At 34.7% G+C, this 20,828-nt stretch overlaps 1 protein-coding gene across 16 annotated transcripts in view; it reads right to left on the minus strand.

The window, feature by feature from the left end:
• RALGAPA1 (Ral GTPase activating protein catalytic subunit alpha 1) overlaps positions 1-20,828 on the minus strand; it is a 140,527-nt gene that overhangs the window by 93,248 nt on the left and 26,451 nt on the right. For 11 of the 16 annotated variants that reach the window (XM_032692460.1, XM_032692454.1, XM_032692451.1 and 8 more), the window contains exons 10-17: positions 20,399-20,638; positions 18,049-18,237; positions 17,424-17,561; positions 14,027-14,175; positions 12,655-12,784; positions 11,705-11,942; positions 9,430-9,591; positions 5,107-5,247 (exon numbers count right to left, since the gene is read on the minus strand). In XM_032692460.1, the coding sequence (XP_032548351.1) occupies positions 5,107-5,247; positions 9,430-9,591; positions 11,705-11,942; positions 12,655-12,784; positions 14,027-14,175; positions 17,424-17,561; positions 18,049-18,237; positions 20,399-20,638 (1,387 nt within the window). The remainder of the gene's footprint in view (positions 1-5,106; positions 5,248-9,429; positions 9,592-11,704; positions 11,943-12,654; positions 12,785-14,026; positions 14,176-17,423; positions 17,562-18,048; positions 18,238-20,398; positions 20,639-20,828) is intronic. The other 5 variants (XM_032692466.1, XM_032692463.1, XM_032692455.1 and 2 more) reach the window with 1 other exon arrangement.

Below are 20,828 nucleotides of genomic sequence, written 5' to 3' on the forward strand. Positions count from 1 at the left end.
ACTAACTGCAAGACTTCATCCTATTCCTTGCAGTCTTTTTATGAGATAAGCATTTGAACAGCAAGGTAAAAACAGCTTACTCAATTTTCTGTTGGTTTCTTTTTGATACAAGCTTTTATTCCCCAGATTAGTTTTTTACTACCTGCTACTTAAAAAGTTGTAGATACACTTTCAAAGTCAGGAACAACAGTAAAGAGCTTTAAATGAACACCAGCAAGAGTTATTTGCCACAATAAAGAGACTTACCTTGTTGTTCTATCTAGAGGGTTTAACTTCAGGACTGCAATGGTGAATTTACTTAATATCAGAACAAAATCTAAGCCCCTTTCTCTCCCCTAACTTTGATGTGTTACAGTCAAAATAAAGTAACTATTTTATAATTATATTTTAAAATATTTCTATTATTACTAAATATAATCTATAAATATAATCTATAAATATTACAAAATATTTCTAATTATTACTTTGTGGATCTATATATTTCAGTAATATTGAATATTGATAATCTGAAGTCCCCTTAAAAACCTGTTTTGAAGTGCACACACTTTTCTGAGAATTAGAACTGGAGCTGAATTTTCTCATATTTTGCTTCTGAGCAAAGCATATAAACCAGAGGAATGAGGTACATCTGTACTTAACTAAACATATGTGTTCCAAGAAGATGAAAAGTGGTATTTCCATGCTCAACTTTTCAGAGAAGTTAAAATTTGAAAATTAAAGTTTGTCCTCATACAAAATTTACAGAATTGTAAAGAAGCTATCAGACAGGAAATTGAGAGATCTATATTGGAAAAAAGAGAAGAGACATCCAAACTATCTCAGAAAATAAACATAAACTGAAAAATCGTCAAATATAACACAGACTATTGTCCTTTTCCTCTTCAGTTTTGATAAGCAACAAATTTCTCATCATTGTTCTTGTTCAACTTATTACTAACTACATGAATGAACACCCTCTGAAACAAATGGTGTCTCTCTCTAGTTGGAACTGTTATTTCAAACTCTCTCTTGACTTAGGCAGAGATTAACACAGGTTATGCTCCCATAGTCTCAAGATATTTCTTACAGCTGCAAAGAAAGGATTATAGGCTTCAGTCAAAAATACGTATGATATTATATATATGGGATTAATATGTGCAACTATGATACACCGATCTCATCTTGAGCCCTCAGTATGCATACTTCATATCTATTATAAACTCAATTTTATCTAAAGCAGTAGCCTAGGAATCACATGCTTGCTTGCATGGAGTGATCCTGACTTTCTAGGATGTTAGAAATAACTGGACAGAGAAGTCACAATGCACACAAAGCAACTTCACACATTGAAATAAATTCAGCTAGATTTATTTCAATGTTGATCCAGAATTAATCTTAGGTGCTCACATATGCATGACTAGCGCATACAAGTACACGTTTTCAAATAAACATGTGACGGTGCCAATAGAGATTTCTTTTTTGTAGAACTGAGGAAGAAACAAAGGAAATGAAAAATGTACTGTTATTGCAAGACTGGCACTGAAAACACAGACAATATTTAAAAATCCAAACAAACTGCTCCTTCACAACCAGGGCTCACTATTGCATGCAACTATGTAGTCAAATTGGGACACCATGAACTCCCAAGGAGTTTGTACATTGTTTGTGTGTGCCAGAAGGCTGTTTACCTGACACCTTGTGTGCACTTAGGAGAAACGCTGCTCAGGGTTCTTATATGTTACAATAAAGAAGAGATTGAAATTGGTAGACCTGCCCAATCTCACCAATCATAACTTTGCTTAAATCAACCTTACCTCTCCTTTTCTGCTAGAAGGCAGAAAGAGAAGTTAGCTTTTCAGCATCAAGTGGGAGATGGATAAGCTAGAATACAAACTCATGGAGAGACACATTCTGACAAGACAGCGTGAGTGCTAATAGAACATTCCCCTGTAATGCTGGGAGAGGTTTATATTTCATCATGGAAAGTTAGTTCAGGAAGTAGAGAAAAAACCCCATATTTTGCTTCTCAGCTTTCATTTTGATTTTTTTTTTTTTCTATAAGAACACACTCATTCTGTGAGTTTCTGGGATTAAAGAATAATTACAGCCATACTGACATTATAGTTATGATTTCTTTATATTTCAGCTTAATGATTACTTACTGCTTTGGGAGCAGGGTTGTAAAGGCCCAATATGCATCTCCCTTTCATGTTAATACTACATTTGACTCTTTTAGTCCTGGTAGATAAGGAAAATCTACCACCTGCAATTCGTTAGTTTGCCCATTACTTTTAAGAATCTTGCCTACATCTCATTAATACTTTGTTTCATGAGTGGTCTTGTACATGAAAATCCTCAACAGTTCCAGAATGAATGGTTATTTTAATAGTTATCTTGTCAAAGTGTAAGACTGGATTTGTTATGATTCTAGTAGGCTAAAGGAAAAGTTCTTTTTAGAAATATTTGCAACAAATACACTATACTAAAATCACTTTAATAACTAAACAACTTAAAGCATAAATCACTTCCACTTTCTGGATATTATTTGAAAAGTTGCAAATATTCTGCACATGGAAATACAGCATAACTTAGAAACTACACAAAGGAAATACAATCTTAGGAGAAGCATTCTCTATGATGCCAGATGACTGAATGTCAATATTGAGCTTTTGCAAAATATTTTGTCAATCTACTGACTTATCTTCAAGAGAAATACTATCTCTCAATAAATAACAAATTATAGTCAAGTGGGGTGTTCTGCCATACTCTTGAAAATTAATATACCGTACAAAAAGTAAAGGTTTGGGTATAAATGCTTTTTGTTGGACTACCTGTCCAGATTTACCAGTGTTCAGTGAGTCTACCTTTCAATGAGGAGTTTCACAGCTAAAAAGTAGCTGAATACTACTTCCAGAAACTTAATATTAGGCATTCTATTATTTTGGAATAAGTTGAAACGTTCTCTCCTTCAAGCTGTGTTGGATCGTAAAGTCATTTTGGATAACTGGGATATTTATACAATTATGAAATAAGACGAAGGGCTGTCAGAGCTAGCTACATATTGTTCGTTATCTAGAACACACTTACGGTAGAAGCAATTTGATTACTTCCCAAATTACATACTGTACCTCTGGAAACAGAAAGCTCTCAGAAAATAACATTTACTGTAAGAAAAGGCAAGGAAAATGATAAAGCTTCATGTGAAAAAAAAAAAAGAAAAGATAGAGAGCGCAATTAAAAATGCAGAAAATTAAAAGAGCAAAGTGCACTCTGATCCAGTGGACAGTGTATCCTTTACTCTGCTACTTCCCCATCAACACTCTAATGGTTTGCTTTTCTTCACTAGAGCTTTTTAGTTTTCTGGCAATGTTCAAGATTCTTGAGCACATCATGAAGCTGCTGCAACACCCAGGTTGCTTTTGAGAAGCCACAAAAACCAGGAAGGGCATAAGACCTTTCCTATGTTCAAGGTGCAAAGGTCTGTAACATCGTTTTACTTTTAAGAATTACATTGGTCATGCAGTTTTTGTATTGCATGAGTATCAACAGAAAGGATAATAGCAAGAGAGCCATAAGGTTTGGGACACATTAGAAATAAGATGCAAGCCAGGACTTTTCAGAAACATAGATGATGAAATTGTCTATAACAGCACTTTTGCTCTCTTTAGGACAGGATAATTTAAGCATCTGATTATGTGACAAAATAATAGGTCACTCCCTTCTGGAGGTGTTCTTAAGATCTTCATTAAGAATTGACTATTTCCAACAATGCCATGGCCAGGTAAGATGTATTTCCTAACAGGAAATGTATTTCCTAACCTAACAGGTTGTTCATGTATCCTTCCTATAAAAATCCCTATCTTCTAAGTTCTAATAATTTATATCTCAGAAAGATACCCTTTGCACTCATACATTTGTTCATTTATTACATATAATTTGTATTTTATTAAACCTACTTTGTAATTGTACGTTGTGAAAGTCTGGTCTCTCTAGAGTGGGTACCTTGAACTTTCCTGATTCTCCATTTATGTTTTCAGACTGAATACTAAGGCACCAAATTTCTGTTTCGCTACAAGAATTTTGTGACACAAGACAAAATACAACTATGAAGATTCAGTTCTTGGAAGTTCTTGAGTAACAAAGGCAGATAAGAGAGAGAGAAAAGAAAACAAATGTCTATAAAACCATTACTGCCACTAAGTCCTTATATTTGTACACAGTTTTGGATATATATATAGAGTCCTCCCACTATGCTTTCGGTTTGGTGGTTTGATTTTTTTTTTCATGCATTGGGACAAAGGCATAACACAAGTGTCAGCCTTAACACACTACTAATTTATATCTACACAACAGATGAAAAAATAACATTATCTCTAAACATGCATTTTTTAAAATCTGTGCTAATTCTAATTCCTGAACAGATTTGTTCAGAGAAAATTATCCAAGATAAGCTACTGTGAGACTTGTAGTCAACTACCTTGCTGGACCAAACAGAATGTTGAGAAAAACCACAATTCCAAAAAATGGATCACTTGGAAAATAACATCAAAACACAGCATTTGAGAATTCCAAACCACAGATTTTTTTATATGTTTTTATATGTTAATGAAAAACAGTCATACTCTAAAGCATATTATATGATACCATATACTTCATTCTTTTTTCATGGGAGCTAAAGCGTATCATCATGGTTGTTCACACAACATCTATGACACTGAATTCAAAAATTTACATAGAAAGGTAAATGGCAAATCAAAGTAAAATTAAGTTCTTCCTTTCCCTCCCTCACTTGTCACAAATAAAAATTTTAGATTAGTTGTACTCTCTAGTAGACAGATGTTATATTGCTGCTTAACAATAAATTGAAAAAGCGAAGATATTTCTCTGATTTGCGCTATTATGATAGTAAACATTGGCACAGCACTAACTTCTAACAGTTCCAGAATGAATTGTAAAATAGCATGGTATCTTACGTAACTCAAAATATTAATTCTTAATCTCTTCCCCTCTCCCACCATCCCCAGAGTATTTTTACTTTGAAAAAATTTAATGATTTAGCAGAATTTGAAAGCAGAAGGTTTAAAAAAGTGATAAAGGGGGTGCAGAAATTAGCAGAGGTGGCACTACCTGAAAGCTCATCAGAAAGGGGAGTGAGAACAATATCAGGCAAGAAGGGTTTGGAAGTATGGATCAGAACAGGAGCACTTTTAGCACTGCGTATATAGGCCGATGGCAGAGCACATTCACCAATGGATCGGCTTCTCATGGCTTTAAAAAGGAAAAGAAAGAAGTGGGGAAGGAAAAAAGAAGAGTGACTATAATGAAAGGCTTGTGTCACAGAAAAAGCAGCAACAGAGAAAACAAAGATAAAAAGGAAGAAAATTCAAAAATTAAAACATTTCAGCACGGCAGATATTGGCAGAGCTGTAAGAAAAAAATCAGTGGACACATAAGACATTCTGAGTTTTCGACTTTTATGTAAAGCAGCAACAATGCCTTTATTATGACAATCACAGAGATTTTGCATTCCAAATCAAGAAACTAATTAACACTTTTTCCCACTGCATCAGGGGTTGAAAAATCAAAGTTAAAGTTGCTTCACAAGCACTCAGAACTTGAATTTTTTTTTTTAACAGAAAAAGTAACTTACACTACACTTGCATTTTTCTAGTTTCCTTTGATTTTCTCCTCAAAATGCCTCTCTGTATTTTACATACACCCATACTCCTGAATTCATGTTCTCCAAAAGAGATTCAAAAGCATAAGGAGAAAATTATCAGTTCTGTGTGGAGAAATTTGCAACAAAACTTGTTATAGTTCCACAGTAAAAGTGAAATGACTGAAGTGAAATGGTTTGACAACAAAAAGCATTAAGTTGGTTCTTATCCATAGGGCCTGGCTTTTAATTGATACGGGATAAATCTTGCTAAACTGATGTTAAATCACCTTCTCATATCTCACATCCTGCCACCATTCCTACAGAATAGAAAACTTACATAAGAATTGTGGTATCACAATCAAGGTTATATCTGTAGCTTTTCTAATAGATTTAAAATAAATTTTCATGACATTTGTTTTCCTCTGTCAGAGCAAGAACTGATACTGCATTCAACCTCAAAGTACACCGGAAGTTCTTCAAAAAGCAACATTTATTGTTTCAAGCAGCTTCCTTTTCAAACTGTTGCAAGTCGGCTAGCTTCTCTTAAAACTATTGCTGATAAACTTCAGTGCATCTTACAGAAATATTGTCAGTGCAATATTTGAACTTTTCTTTCTATATATATATACTTTCAAAACAGCATGGAATAAAGACTTAGAATCTTAGTGCACCTAATCTGCATGGAAATCAAAAGTACATGAATGGAGTGTAGTGACAGTTGAGCACATCACACTTCTAAACCAGGTTAAAGAATTGCTACTAATGTTAACATGTAGATAACCTGGGTAGGTCACATAGAGTAGAAAATACATTTGACAAGTGCAGCACAATTTAAGTGGTGTGTTAACATCAGTTTGAAAAAACAATTCAGAAAGATAAGACTTTTTAAAACTGAAGCCATACTCTTTAACTTAGTTTGTAAGACAGAAACCATTTTTTTAAAAGGTAATTATGTTGAAAGCTTAAGTATCTCTTTGTTTAAGAGATACAGTAATAAAATTCAGGATACAGTGATAGTTAGATGCATTACATTCATCTCTGTGAATCTTACAATGAATGTACACAAGAGAAAAAATAATAAGCTATATAGTAAATATTAAGGGTCTTTTCCAACCTAAACGATTCTAAATAAATCAAGCTATTGGATATTGGATACTGTGTTGATTATAAATCTTAACATAAAGTGTTCCTCTTAATTTGACTGGATGTTTTCCACCATATTACATCCAAATAAGTAGTTAAGCAGAGGCAGACTTAATATCTGAATGTGGACTATATATTTGACAATTTATAACCTTCCACTGTTGCCTATAAAGAAAAGCAGAACAATAAGACAGTAAATTCTTTCTGATACAATATTTTATAGGATTAGAATCTGCTGCCTAAGTGAAAAATCTAGCCTTATAGAAGATTTTTCAACCCATATGCATACTATGTTTAAAGGCCCTTTTCCAAAAATTACTTTACATAAGTTCAGGCTAAAAATGCACACACTGCATATCAGAAAAGCTGTGATTTTTATTTGAGTAACACGCACACACATATATTTGGTGCAGCAATAAATGTGCGCCAGCATGATGATGGCTCAAAAAATAGAGGTGCACAGATGTACACAGAAATGTGTACAACATAAAACAGATGAAAAAGAAATCCCAGCTTTTTCTTACCATAAAATATTCAACATGCACATCCCCCCTACTCAGATATAAAGAGTATACATTATTCATAATCAAAGAGAATGTGATACATATCAGATATCATGCAACATATTTAAGGTCTGACTCAATTACAGCCTTAGCTTGTGGAGCTAGTGCTAAACTGAAGAAGATCTGACCAGTAAAATGCTCTGTAGAAGATTTTACTTTTTGTGACTATTTTTTTATTATGTGACCCTGTATTAACTGGCACAGATTAAGAAGCATCTGAACAGCTCTCTTTGCAGATCTGAGAAGCAATAACAAACAACAGTTTGCAGGTATTTAAGACAGATGTAACATTTTGCAACATTTTCCTCATTAACATTTAAAAACCAGAAGAGTTGGGATTCTGGTTCTGGAAATTCTTTGTGGGCTTTACATCTTTTAAAATCATCCTAGCAATTCTGGGATGCTTGTCCACAGATGGTATTCTACAACAGGAATAGAGCTGAAATTTTAACTGGTTGCAGTAATACAAACTCGGCTGATGAATATCAGATACATAAGACAATTGGAGGAAAGGAACAAAACCATGGATGCTAATGTCCAGTGAAACTAAAATCAGATTAGTTTGCTGCTAACCAGGTCAATATATAGTTTATTAAGGATAAGTTCCAGTCATTTTAAGGCTAACATCATATAAATAGCCATACTTCAAATAGCAGAAAAACAAAATCATTAATAAATTGACCAAACAACATAACCATCTGACAGAATATCTGAAATATTAACTATTTGTGAAAGAGAAATTTTAACATGATCTTTACCTTGTTAAGAAATTAAGACTTAAAACCACCACAACTGTTAATCACAGACAATCTACATAGAAGCAGAAATTGCATTTAAAGTATCTGTGATCCATGAGGAAAACTAGGTGCTGTCAGCATGAGATACAGGAAAAGCTGTATAGCATTTGAATGTGCAAAAAAGATAGGAAATTTTGGAGTAATGACTTCATTTTCTCTCATTTCTGTATGGTTTACAGGACAATTAATTCTCCCAAATAAACAAGAGCCTTAGGAGAGAACAAATTTTTAAAATGAAGAATTTTGAAGAATATTCAAATAAAACCTTTGTCTAAATAACCTCTATGACTTAAAAAAATTAATTGCAAATATTTTTGGAAAAAGAAAGAAAATGTTCATTTCTGAAAAGGTAGCACAATTATATATTCAATGGCCAGTATGCATCCCAAGTTTCTAAAACTGTGTCAGAATGTACCTACTTCCAAGAAGTATCATTGAAGTAACAACACACAATGACCAAAGCCACTACTACTGCAGAGATAGTAAAAAAAGAGATATTCCTTAAAGGTTCTTATTCTAAATAAAAAATTAAAATCAGCTTAATTTTCCTTCACATAAGAAACAGCACTAAGATCATCAAGATGAGACAACAGCGTAAAGAAATTCATAGTCCAGTTCATGTTAACATAGTCTAAGCAAATCATATGAACAAAAATGAGTCTTCTTTTGAGGAGTTCACCTAAAGCATTGCTCAGCATCACTCATTTCTAACACAGTAAAGAGTATCTGTAAGTAATAAAATTGAGAAATAGATGATTTCAGAAATGGAGAATTGCACACATCCGTGTCAATCTTTCATTATTGCAATATTCAGAGTACAGTAAAAGACAGCATATCTTACAAACTATGCAGACATACACATATTTTTCATGCTTTCCTTTGAACAGTTTGAAAAAACTCAACCCATCTTGTGTAGTTTATGAAAACACACGCTTCAGAAACCTTCTCTGACCCACCTATCTGCAGTATTGCTCAAACCATTTCTCCTTCATACACACACAACGGTATTACTTTCCAGGCCAGCTTAGGCATGTGATCAAACTCACTAAGAATTAATGTATCAAATGTATTATTTGCATTTGCAATAACTGTAATTCTAATAAACACAAGTTATTCAGCCACCCTCAAAGCACATGAAGGTGCATAATTTACACATTTAACTAATGTGTAAATTATTATAGATAGTATACCTTTGTGGAGAGAAGCAATCCACGCTGCTACAGAAGTCAGTTATTAATTCCTTACCCTTTCTCAAATGTCACTTCTATCAGCTTTTACAGATACTTACCAACTGTTTTCTGCCGTACTATGCTTCTTGCCTTTTCTGTTCCTGGAGAGCCAGTGGTTGTAGCACTGCGTTGCCTCATTGGTGCTTGTCCAGGCTGATCACGGCTCCAGCCTCTAGAAAAGGACTTATCGACAGAAGACTTCGGGAATTCGTGCCCGACTCCTGCAAAAACAGAACTGCCAATCTATTCACTTCTATTTTGGTATCACCAGATAATTGCAGTTGTGTTCTTTCAAAGAGTTTTAAAGCTGGATGGAATAAATTATGTTACCAAAGCAAGCATTATTTCAAAAGCTCAGCCAGCACTAACACTGGGGGATACTCAAACTTCTTCAGAAATGTTGGTTCCATTAAACTACTGTAATTTTATTTTCAAAAAAAATGAGTTTACAAAAGCTGTAGTCTGATAAAATATATAACTTTTCCTTTGCTATTCCTACTAGACAATACACACAAAATCATACATTTCAAAACATTAATATTGTGGGTGTTTTTCCAAATAATTCTGTGATGTTGAGGAACACGAAATAATTATGATAAAATATTTTTACACAAAATGCAAAAGCAAAAAAATGGGATGATGGGCTCAGAGAACAACACTCTTTGGAAATTGACAAAAAATACTGTAGTAAGATGGAAAAAATTCAGATTTGAAATTTATATTAAGTAAATAAAGCTCATATGAGGACCTAACAAAAACAATACTATGTAAAAAACAAAAGTGAAAAGCATTTGCAACCTATGTCCTTATCCATCCAAAATGACACAATTACAATCATTAAAAGGATAACTTCTTGGACAGTGAGCCCTAGTCCAACATGTTCATTATTCGCGAACAAACAGGGCCAAAGAAATTTAGCATAATTTGTATGATATCTATTCCTTCCAAAGCTGCACTTAGCTCTGTGACTCACATTTAGCAATGGAGGCTTTCTCTGGAACTCTATCACCAAAGGCTAAGAAACTTTTCTCTTGTGGTTTGGCATGGGTGATACAAATTATTCAAAATACTTTTTAAAGTATATATTAAAATAACTATAAATATTCTTATCCCACATCAGACTTTTTTTTTAACTGTATCTTTAGCAAGTAAAAGAAGAAAGCTGTACAGCATAGGAAAACAAAAAATGCATGGACTGAAACAGTCTCTCAAGGTCAACTACAGAGAAATGTGTTTTCATCCACTTGCCACACACTAGAAAAACAGAAGTGTGAATAATGACTCTGCTCAAGATGAGAAGCGTAGAAGCACGTGAAATGTTTTTAGCAGAAACAGCCTACAGGAACAACCCCTTTAAGAGAGGGAATCCACACATTACTTCTCACTGACAAATCCTAAGATATTGTACCTTCCCTCAGGTTTGACTGGAGAACCAAATCAATGAGAACACAGAGAAATAAAAAGCAGACTAAAAATTACATGTTTTTCCATCTTTTTTACTCACCCTAAATATAATCCTGCCTTTCACTATTAGATCACAATGAACTTTTTAAAGGAGAATATTACAGAAGTTTTACAAAAGTGGAAACAAAGAAGTGATTTCTAATGGTCCCATGCAGAAAGTCAGTCTCTGAACTAAGAAAAGAATCCAGGTTTTTCAGCTTTCAATCCAGCCCCCTATTGAGGAGGACAGACTTCCTGTTCCTTACCAATTCCAGAACTGTACCATAAAAAGCAAATAGTCACCTCCTCTCCCCATATTATGTCTCACAGAGTATTTTCTGCAATGTTTAGGAATCAGTTTGAAAACAGGTACTGCTCATATTGATTATTAAAAGTATACTATCTCTTAAATAATCCACAAGGTCATCTTAACAAAACCTGTCTTCACCATGGACTAGTAATCAATTAGTACCAAACAAAACTGTGTTCACCTTACATTTCCCCTTGTAACAACATTTCAGGATCAATATTCCAATTGTGCTTGCAATGGCTTAATTTTCACCAGATGAGTAGTATTGTTATTTTCAAGAAGTTATGATCAGGACTCAACTATCCAGCTGCTTTGATAAAAGGTACAGTGTAATTTTAGTTTAAATTCAACACACCTTTAAGAATTACATTCCATATGTGCCTATCTGCAGAAACGAATCTTAATGTGAGGATTCTGTGGTAGTTCTAAAAAGCAGCTTTACCTCAAAGAAACAGGGTTATTTCAGGTGATAGAGAGGCCTAATTAGGTATACCAATAAAAGTGAGACCAAAATTATCCTGTACCCAACATCTCATTACCCCAGCTCAAATTCAAGTGATGTCTATAGAGTGCTGTCTTACCTTTGCCTTTGTGTTTTTTCTGCTTCTGCTCACTTAATTTATCCAATGGCAGGTCACTGAGGTCCAAGCTATACAAGTTTCTAGCTAATACTTTAGTTAGTGTCTCCATTGTCAGTGACCACTCAGTGGCCAGCTCTTCCCAATATGTCAGTGATGACATTACAGACAGCAAGTCATCCCAAAGTTCTCGAGAAATGTACACATTTAGATTTGCTTTGATCCAAGCCACTATAAGAGTCTAAAAGAACAGAGAAAAGTTGGGTTGTGAACATAACATGACAACATTCAATTGCTACTACTTCAAAAGAAACTTCTAACTGCCACAGAAATTTGTGTAGTCCTGAAATTCTTTTCTTCCCCAGTACACACAGACTTTCATGAATTATCACGTGTAATGTGAACACCGGGCTCTAAATTAAGATACAGGAACAAATGGTTTGACTCATTATCTTGTATACTCTTCCTTTTTCTATTAAAGAACCTAGAGTCTCTATAGGTCGTTTTACAGAGGACCCACCACAACTGCACTCTGCAAGTGTTGAAAGGATTTGCTACAGCTTTCTGTAAGGAACTACAGAATTCTCTAAGAAATAAAAAAAGCCATTGGTTAGGCATGGATGGCACAGATTTTGTGCTGACTTGAGCCAATTTTGCAATGGAAGCAGGCTAAAACTGCACATATTGCCAGTCATCCTTATCAGTTATTCCAACTCAACTAAATGACAGCAACTTTTTAATTTCACAGTACCTCAAAAACTGTTGTCACAATGTCATTAAAATATAAGACAGAGAGTAAGAAATGTAACTACATCTTTAACCCAAGCCATTCACCTTATTTGGGTAACATATCAATGATTTAAGATGACAAACTAGCCAACAGTGGTTGTTGTATCTAATCTCTTAATTAAAATTAAGGCTGAATTAATTAAAGTGAATTTATGTTTACTTGCCTGGAAAAGAGGTCCTGCAAGTCTTCCAGCTAAAGTGGAGTTTTTTCTTCCTTGATACTGCAAGAAAGTTTGGGGTGGTATTTTCAGCACAGATTCAGTAACCCTAAGCAGCACAAGTAGCATCTGCTCCCTGCAAAACAGCATTAAACTTGGAGTTACCATTTTGTTATACTTCTGTATATAGCCCGATATTTTTAAAGGTAATAACCAAGTTTGATTTGGTCAAACACACTCCAAGCAGGAATATATATAATGATGACAGCCTAACTCGGTTCTCGCAAAAGAAATTACTCCAATTTTCTCTTCACACTTAAGAGTGAGGAATTCCTGTTGCACTCTAACATCTTCTGTCAAGTCATTCAATTGCCATCACCTTGAAAAGCCTGAAATTACCGGCAAAGTTTTCATTACATTTTCAATCTGAGCTTTTATTTTTTTTTTCCCCTGTGAATTACAGGTTTTAGCTATCTTAAATTATCATTAACATACTTCATCAATTATTTTGTGCGGCACAATCTCTGCCATCACGGTCTAGAGTCACTTCTTTACATTGATGAGAAACTGAGAAACAAAATAACAGTCTAGTAGAATATGTTTTCTATTATCACTCCTAAATTTCCTTGAACTGACTCCTCAGAAGAGGAGACAAGCTTCATATGACATGTAGTGCCAACTCTACTCACCCAGAGTTCAGGAAATACTATTGACAGATTAAATGCCAAGTCAAGTGAAAATGGAGTAAATCAGACATTTGAAATCTCCTCGCTAGTGGCTTCCTTGCAATGGAGAATGGTGTCAATATCCTACCTCATTACAGGCAACTATTTAAACGAGTGAGAAATAATAGAAATTGCTCTGAAAGCAGGGTCCTTTGTACCTGCTAGGCATCTTAAGCACTGGAAAGGAATAAAACAGTTACACAGCACATAGACTCCTGTACACAATTACAGGTCAAGAACAACATACATCTGATTATAACAGTTATCCAAGTTTATCTGAGGATTTTTTGTTTATTTTTAAATAAGGCTGTGAAGTTTCATATATGTTTCCATATTTTAACACTTCAATCCATGAGCAAAATGCCCTGGAAAAAACCATCAGTAGCTCCTTAATAGCAGTCTATATATCCCCACTTACTCCTTTTTTCACTGGGGCTAAGTTGCCTCAAATTAACTAGGAGCTCACTACAGGCTTTAACAAAATAGCTAACATCCTCCTCCCCCTTTCTAAGTTGTCTGTGATTTTCATGTATTTACTGATTTAGAGAAACTGGTTCATATAGCAAATACCCCTCTATTGTGTTTACTACCAAGTAAATTTTCACATTTATCTTGTGAACTAATAATCTAAGATAAAAGCATTAGCATTTTACCATGTCTTCTTGTCCATAGTCACTTGGACTACCATGTGGCGGTAGATATTAAGAATACGTTTACACATATCAGTGTGTTCATCCAACAGAGCTTTAATTTCATTTGCAGGTTCAAGAAAGAATATATTTGAAGAATTTATTATAAAAACCTGTAAGTAGAAAAGAGTGGGTTATGAGCCTGAAGCACTTTCATGTTTTCAGCGATTCAGTTGATAGAACCAGCAAGAAAAAAATCTATAAGAGAAAATCTTTATCAGAAAAGGCTGCATATGCACACAGAAGTATACATTAAAATATGTTAGTTTGAAGTAATGACTAAGCAACAATAAGACTGATCTTTTCCCCATTTTTTTCTACAAAACGTACTTAAATATTTTTGTTCTCATAGACAGACGGTACAACAAACTACTCAGTTCGATTATTTTAATATGACAGACAAAAGTAAAGAAGTCCACTGCACAAAAGTTCCACCTGTAAGCCAGCAACTGACTAGTAAAATATATGCTAAACTACCTGAAACAGTTCTGGTACACAGCGTGTGCTTCAGCATGACATGGACTGTATTACGTTCTGGGAAATTAAAAGCATTTATCCCACTGGGATCAGAAAGGTTTACCAAAAGCAGGAAACAGGATACCTTCCCCACAGTGGCTGACTTCAGTGAACAGTGAATTAGGACTTTCAGAATGAAAATTATGAAAAAAAGGGAAGCAAGAACACTGTAGGACTTAAAGGAGCCACTACTAAAGTGTAATTATATTTTAGTGTAAGTTTAGAAAGCACTTGAACCACAGATCTAGATTTTCAATTATTTTTTTATCTTTCTTAATCCACATGTACATGACATCATTGGTCCTACAGTCATAATTTCCCTCTACTGAGAGCTTTGGATTTTTAATTATTAAAAACTATTAGTATGCAGCTTTTATATTCACTAGCCCCAATTAATGTACCTAACCTACTCTACGGGCCTAGAAATAAGCCTATGCAAGCATTAAATTTAAAGAAAACTCAAGAAAGAAGTCTTGGATTATTGATTCACAGAGAAAGTCAAATGTGGTTCCAGGCCAGGAAAACTCTCAAACTGAGACATAGTACTGGGTTAGAATGATGTCTTGACTCAGGTTAAAAAAAAAAAAACCAACTTATATTTAGTAATCAAATGAACCTCTGCATAAAAAACTTCAACATTAATAATCTTTGAGATATTCTCAGATGTGTAAACCTTTTTAATATACTGCAAACAGATACTTCGCTATTTCTTTTCTCAGAAACACTTTATATTTTAAAAAGTCATTGTAAACAAAGATTATGAAGCTTAAATTATTGTAAAATATTTTAATTCAAAAGTGATTTCAGTTAGAAAGTTTATTTTTATATATAACAGTGTAGAGCACAAAAGATAACCGTATTCAGAAAATCATTCAGGCTGTGGTAAAAATGAGTTTTAATTAGCATGATTACCCACAGCAAAAGTGCACACAGTAAGCTGGCAAACACACAGGACTATTTTATTTTGCTCAGAATAAATTTTCTGCTGGATAAAAGAATATTATGGAGTCTGGAGTCATACACCCACCTCTGCGTATGTATGTGCATATGCATATTATACATAAAATGCACACACTTTATATAACCTTAAAAGATCCTCAAATTATACACTCTTTGATTTTCTATAGCCTCAACTTCAGTGAAGCAATTCATTAAACATTTCAAATTAACACAATTTCTACAACGGCAAATTTCCTAGAAGCAGTTAAGAAAACTTTTGGGAACTACTGCAATGCTCCCACTCCTTAAGGGTGTCACCGGAGTGTTGTGGTATCTGATCAAGTTTTTCAAATACTTACACTGTAAATTCAGAAAAAGATGAGAAAATATCCCTGACACCTTATTAATCAGGTTAGAAAAACTATAGGAGTGGATGTTTTGTGTGTGGTGACTAATAGTGTAATAGTGTCTAATAAAAGAAAAAAGTCTCTAAGCATTCTCACAAAACACTTAAGTAGGAATATTTCACAGAATCACAGAAAATGCTGAGCTGAAAGGGATTCACAAGGATCATGGAGTCCAACTCCTGCCCCTGCACAGGACTATCTCCAAGAATCACACCATGTGTCCAAGAGCATTGTCCAAACTGCTTCTCAAACTCTGTCAGGCTTGGTGCTACGACCACTTCCCTGGGGAGCCTGTTCCAGTGCCCAACTACCCTCTGGGTGAAGAACTTCTTTTCATATATGACCTAAACCTCCCCTGACACGACTTTAAGAGATTCCCTCAGGTCCTGTCACTGTGACTCCAGTCACATGTCTTATCCCACCAGGTTTCAGTTATGCCAATGATGTCAAATCTCAGGATGGGCAAAAGCTTTGAGCTCCTCTTGTTTTTCCCTCGTGCTGAGTGCAGGGGTGTAAAAACATTTCAGGTGTGGTACATCGTAGCCAACACCTCATGAGGCAGATTGAGGTGTCCCATCAGTGATCGTTTTCCTCATGTTTTGGCACACTAATCCATTGGTTAGCCCTGGCAAGCCTGGTATTTAAAGATGTCACACTCAAATGAGGATTATTTTTTCTGTGATATGATGTAGAGCTGAATGCATGTTCTGACGCATAAGTAAAAGATTTTTTTTATTGCGGTACCCAACACTGGTCTACACGTTGTCCTGCTTAAGGTCAATAAAGGGATAGTGAACCACTGTCATGATTCTAACTGTATATGTCTGTTCTAGAACAGGCAGCAGTCACAAGTATTGAGGTCATGTTGCTGAGAACACAGCTGCGTTGGGCAGGACACGTCTCAAGGATGAAGGACCATCACCTCCCTAAGATCCTGCTTTATGGTGAACTTGCCACTGGCTGCCACAAGAGAGGAGCCTTGAAGAGAAGATACAAGGACTCCCCGAAACAACATCTCAGCCTTGGCCATATTGATCAACATAACGGGTCTACTCTGGCCTCCAATTGGGAGGCCTGGAGACACACCATCTATAACGCTGCTGTCTCCTTTGAGAACACACGCAGGATCACTCTCGAGGAGAAAAGGCAACGCAGAAAGAATCACGTCTTGCCGATACCATCCAAGGAGTCCTTCTGCTGTGCCTTTTGCCAGACATGTCTATCTCATATTGGCCTTTTTAGCCACCAGCGCGCTTGTAGCAAATGTGGGTAGAGCCCTTCCCATATCTTCGTTCGCCAAGCCCAGCCATGAAGGGATTTATCATCATACTTGTTACATATAAAATAATTTTTAAAATTTAGAGATGTTTCAGAGATGCATGGGATTCCCTGGCAGAAGTATTACATTACATTCCACTCTTTATGTGCTGATAGCAAGAGTTTTAGATAATTTTAGATAGATAATTTAGATAAAATTAGATATCAAGTCTATTTCATACCTGCAATACTGACTGCACTCCAGCTCGTACATTTTGCTCTTCAATATCAATTTCAGATGTTTTATGCAAAGTGTCTTCATAACAGCCATTTCTTGTCCAGTTTGAATTTCTAACATGACTCGAGTTCATCCCTTTTTCCTGAAAAATATTTTTTCTTAAAATCCCATACATTTATAGACAGGTAATTTGGCTTTATATTAAAGGAAAAAGGATATAATAGATATTAAATAATAAACAATGGCAGACAAATGCACCTTAAAGATACAACAATATTTCATGAAGCTTGTAGCAATTCTCTTAGAAGTATCTGAATAAAATAACAACTATTTTCCTCATCCTTTTATTTGTATATAATTTTTACACAGCTGAACGTTGGCATACCATATAGTCCATCTCTTGAGAACAGTTCATAAAATGATATGAAGTTTTAAATTGAACAAACCACATTAAAAAGCTTCAGACAATGGATAAAATTGGTAGCTCACTCATGCAGTGTTTGACAATTGATTTTCCCCAATGGATGCTCTAACATCAAAGTAAACCACATATAAACTAACAAGGAAGCCACTTCTCTGTCTACTGGCATATTAAAAAGCCGCACAAATAGTAACCAAAAATATTTTACCTCTTCTCTTTCTTTTCCTTTCTCTGATGAATTATGGTCAATGTTTTCATCACAATCTACAGTTGTGCACTGCATTATTTCTTCAGGTTCTTTCATAAATAAAGGTTTGTCTTCTTGTTGAATCCATTCCTGATACACCTTTACCACTTTCCTCATGGCAGCTGCTTCACATATTGGTAATAGAAATGCCTGAGTAGAAAAAGAAAGAAACAAAACCCAGTCACAATACTTGAAATCAAGTAGGGCTCTTGCACATGTTATAAGATATAAGGGGGGGGAAATATAGCCACTGTAGGATCTTAACATACATTTTACTCCTAAACCTAAATGTTTGTTCACTTTCTTTATATATAAACTGAAAAAACTGAGATTTAAGCAAAGCAACTTGTCAAGAAAGTACTTTGACAACTTCATTGCCAAAGAGAGAGAAAGATGAGAATCCACACGGGTATATCTACTTAACACCTAGCCTGCTGAAATTCAGACCCACACACTCCTCAAAAATATGCGAAATGAATGAGCAGAAGTTTTTATTACAATATTTTCCATTCAGAGGATTTGGAAGAGTGGAGTTAATCCAGTTTTAAATGACTAAGAAAAATTGAAGTGACGCACAATACTGGTAGCCATCTATCTTATTTTTATTTAAATGAGATTTTACAAAACGGTATCCCTAAAACAAATGACTCTCTGAAAAGACTTCAGAATTGTTGTTCCTATAAACTGTGCATATGAGTTGATGTAATGGTTGATCAGTGCCCTCTTCAGTAGGTTTTCTGTATCTGCTGTACTGGTAACAACAACTGAACAGAAACCTTTAACACTAGTCAGGTTTTAACTAACTATAAATACATTTACCAAAGACCACGACATTCTAATTATATTTTTTAAAAAACAGCTGAACTACACCAACACACAGCTTTACTGAGTCTATGCTGTGAATGTTGAAGATTCATTGCCTTTGTCTTTAAGGAGGGCCCACTTAACACAAGTTTTATGTTCTCTCTGTAAATAGACATTTAATACCACTATCACACTGAAAAGAATTGAGCTATGCATTACAGAATTAAACAAGATTTCAAGTTCATCAGTCACACACTTGCTCATCAAGTCTAACAGTCTTCAGCAAGCTCAATATACATTTTTCTGTACCCTGAAGTCTAAAATGCATAAAACTTGTTCCCTACAAACAATCTTTCTACCACTTAGTAAAACTGAAACCTCTTCTTGACTGGAATAACTCAGTCCTAATGTTTTAGACAACATCTGACATATTAGAAATTAATTTACACTGAAAACTGGCTAAATAATGATGTAAATGAGATCTCATAACTGCACATAAAATCTAAATAATCTACATAACTCACAGAGTACTTTGTGAAAAGAATGAAGAAAATTGCCTTTGCTGCCATTTTTCACTGTGGGGACAGTTTTTAAATTGACCATTGATAATTTTAGACTACATTTCATGTCTTAGACCCTGTAAGCCCTCAAGCGGCAGCTGAATTCAAGTATCTCCTTCAGTAATGTGCCCCAGCTCCCCAGTTCTTCAATATAAGGGATATGGATAAGCTTCTGACATTTATTTACCTCATTCAAAAATATCCATTTCATCCAGATATAACAGAGTTTTAAAATGTTAAGCTTTCCGTTGTTTAAAGCAATTAGTGTTGGGCACTGGACTTGAAACTTTGTATATTTTTCTTTACCATTATTCAGAAATCTCTCTTGTCTTTGATCTATAGTATGGGGCATAAGGAAAGTCTATCTTGTTCTGTTCTGGCATATGTTCTCAGTTTAAATTTGTTTAGTAGTTTCCACTTGAGAAACACTATTTTGAGTACGCTCAGCTAATGTTTCTGGTTGCAGTGAAGTCAGAAGCAGAAGCTGTTACCTCCTCCAGCCACCTGTCCCAGTCTTCTGATGAACACTATCAAGGTAAGGACATTCAGTTGCTCCTAAAACAGCTCTTTAACAGCTGGAGACTCCCACAGGAGGCTTACGTAAATATGGTTGGTTGTTGAGTTCTAATAGCTACAGTGTTGAGGTATGAAAAGATGAAACATTCACGTTTATGGGGAACTGCGAAGTCTAAGTTAAATGTTGTCAAACTGGTTATTTAAGATATAAAATTAGAAAAATCAGGAACTGGGGATATTCTACACAGAAAATATTTCAGAATTTTAGCTTTTTGATTCTTAAAGGTAAGATGACAGATCCTTAAAGGCAAGATGATAGAAGAACTTCATACAATGCTCACTGATCAAGTCCTCTTGAAAGAAAACGAGGACGTAATGATAATTTATAACATAATAATCAAGATTCATGCATTTTAAAGAGGGTTTTTTACCTGTCGAAAAATCTCAGTTAGAAAATTAACATTACTTCTTTTAGAAGAAAAGACTTTGCGGACAATTTCAATATCAGTTAAATGCTCTTCATCAATACTGCAGAGGCTGGAAGAACTTGGTTCTCTCTCTGTTAGAGTACTTGTATTAGAATGAGATTGTTCTGGCTCTGCATTTCTATCCTGCTTATCAGTACTGTCATTTTTGCTGTCCTCCCTTGAAGCCATGCTAGCAGCTGCTCTCTGAAATAAAAATTAAAGAATATTCCATAGCTCATTTTTAGTACAAGAATTGAATGGTACAATTTAAGTTATACAACTTAAACATAGTATATATATATAAAATATATAATGTGTATATATAATATATAATGTATATATAATACATACAAAATATAATGTTTATATAACATATAAACATTATACTTAAACA

Source organism: Chiroxiphia lanceolata, chromosome 6, assembly GCF_009829145.1.
Source record: "Chiroxiphia lanceolata isolate bChiLan1 chromosome 6, bChiLan1.pri, whole genome shotgun sequence".
Lineage (NCBI taxonomy): Eukaryota > Metazoa > Chordata > Aves > Passeriformes > Pipridae > Chiroxiphia > Chiroxiphia lanceolata.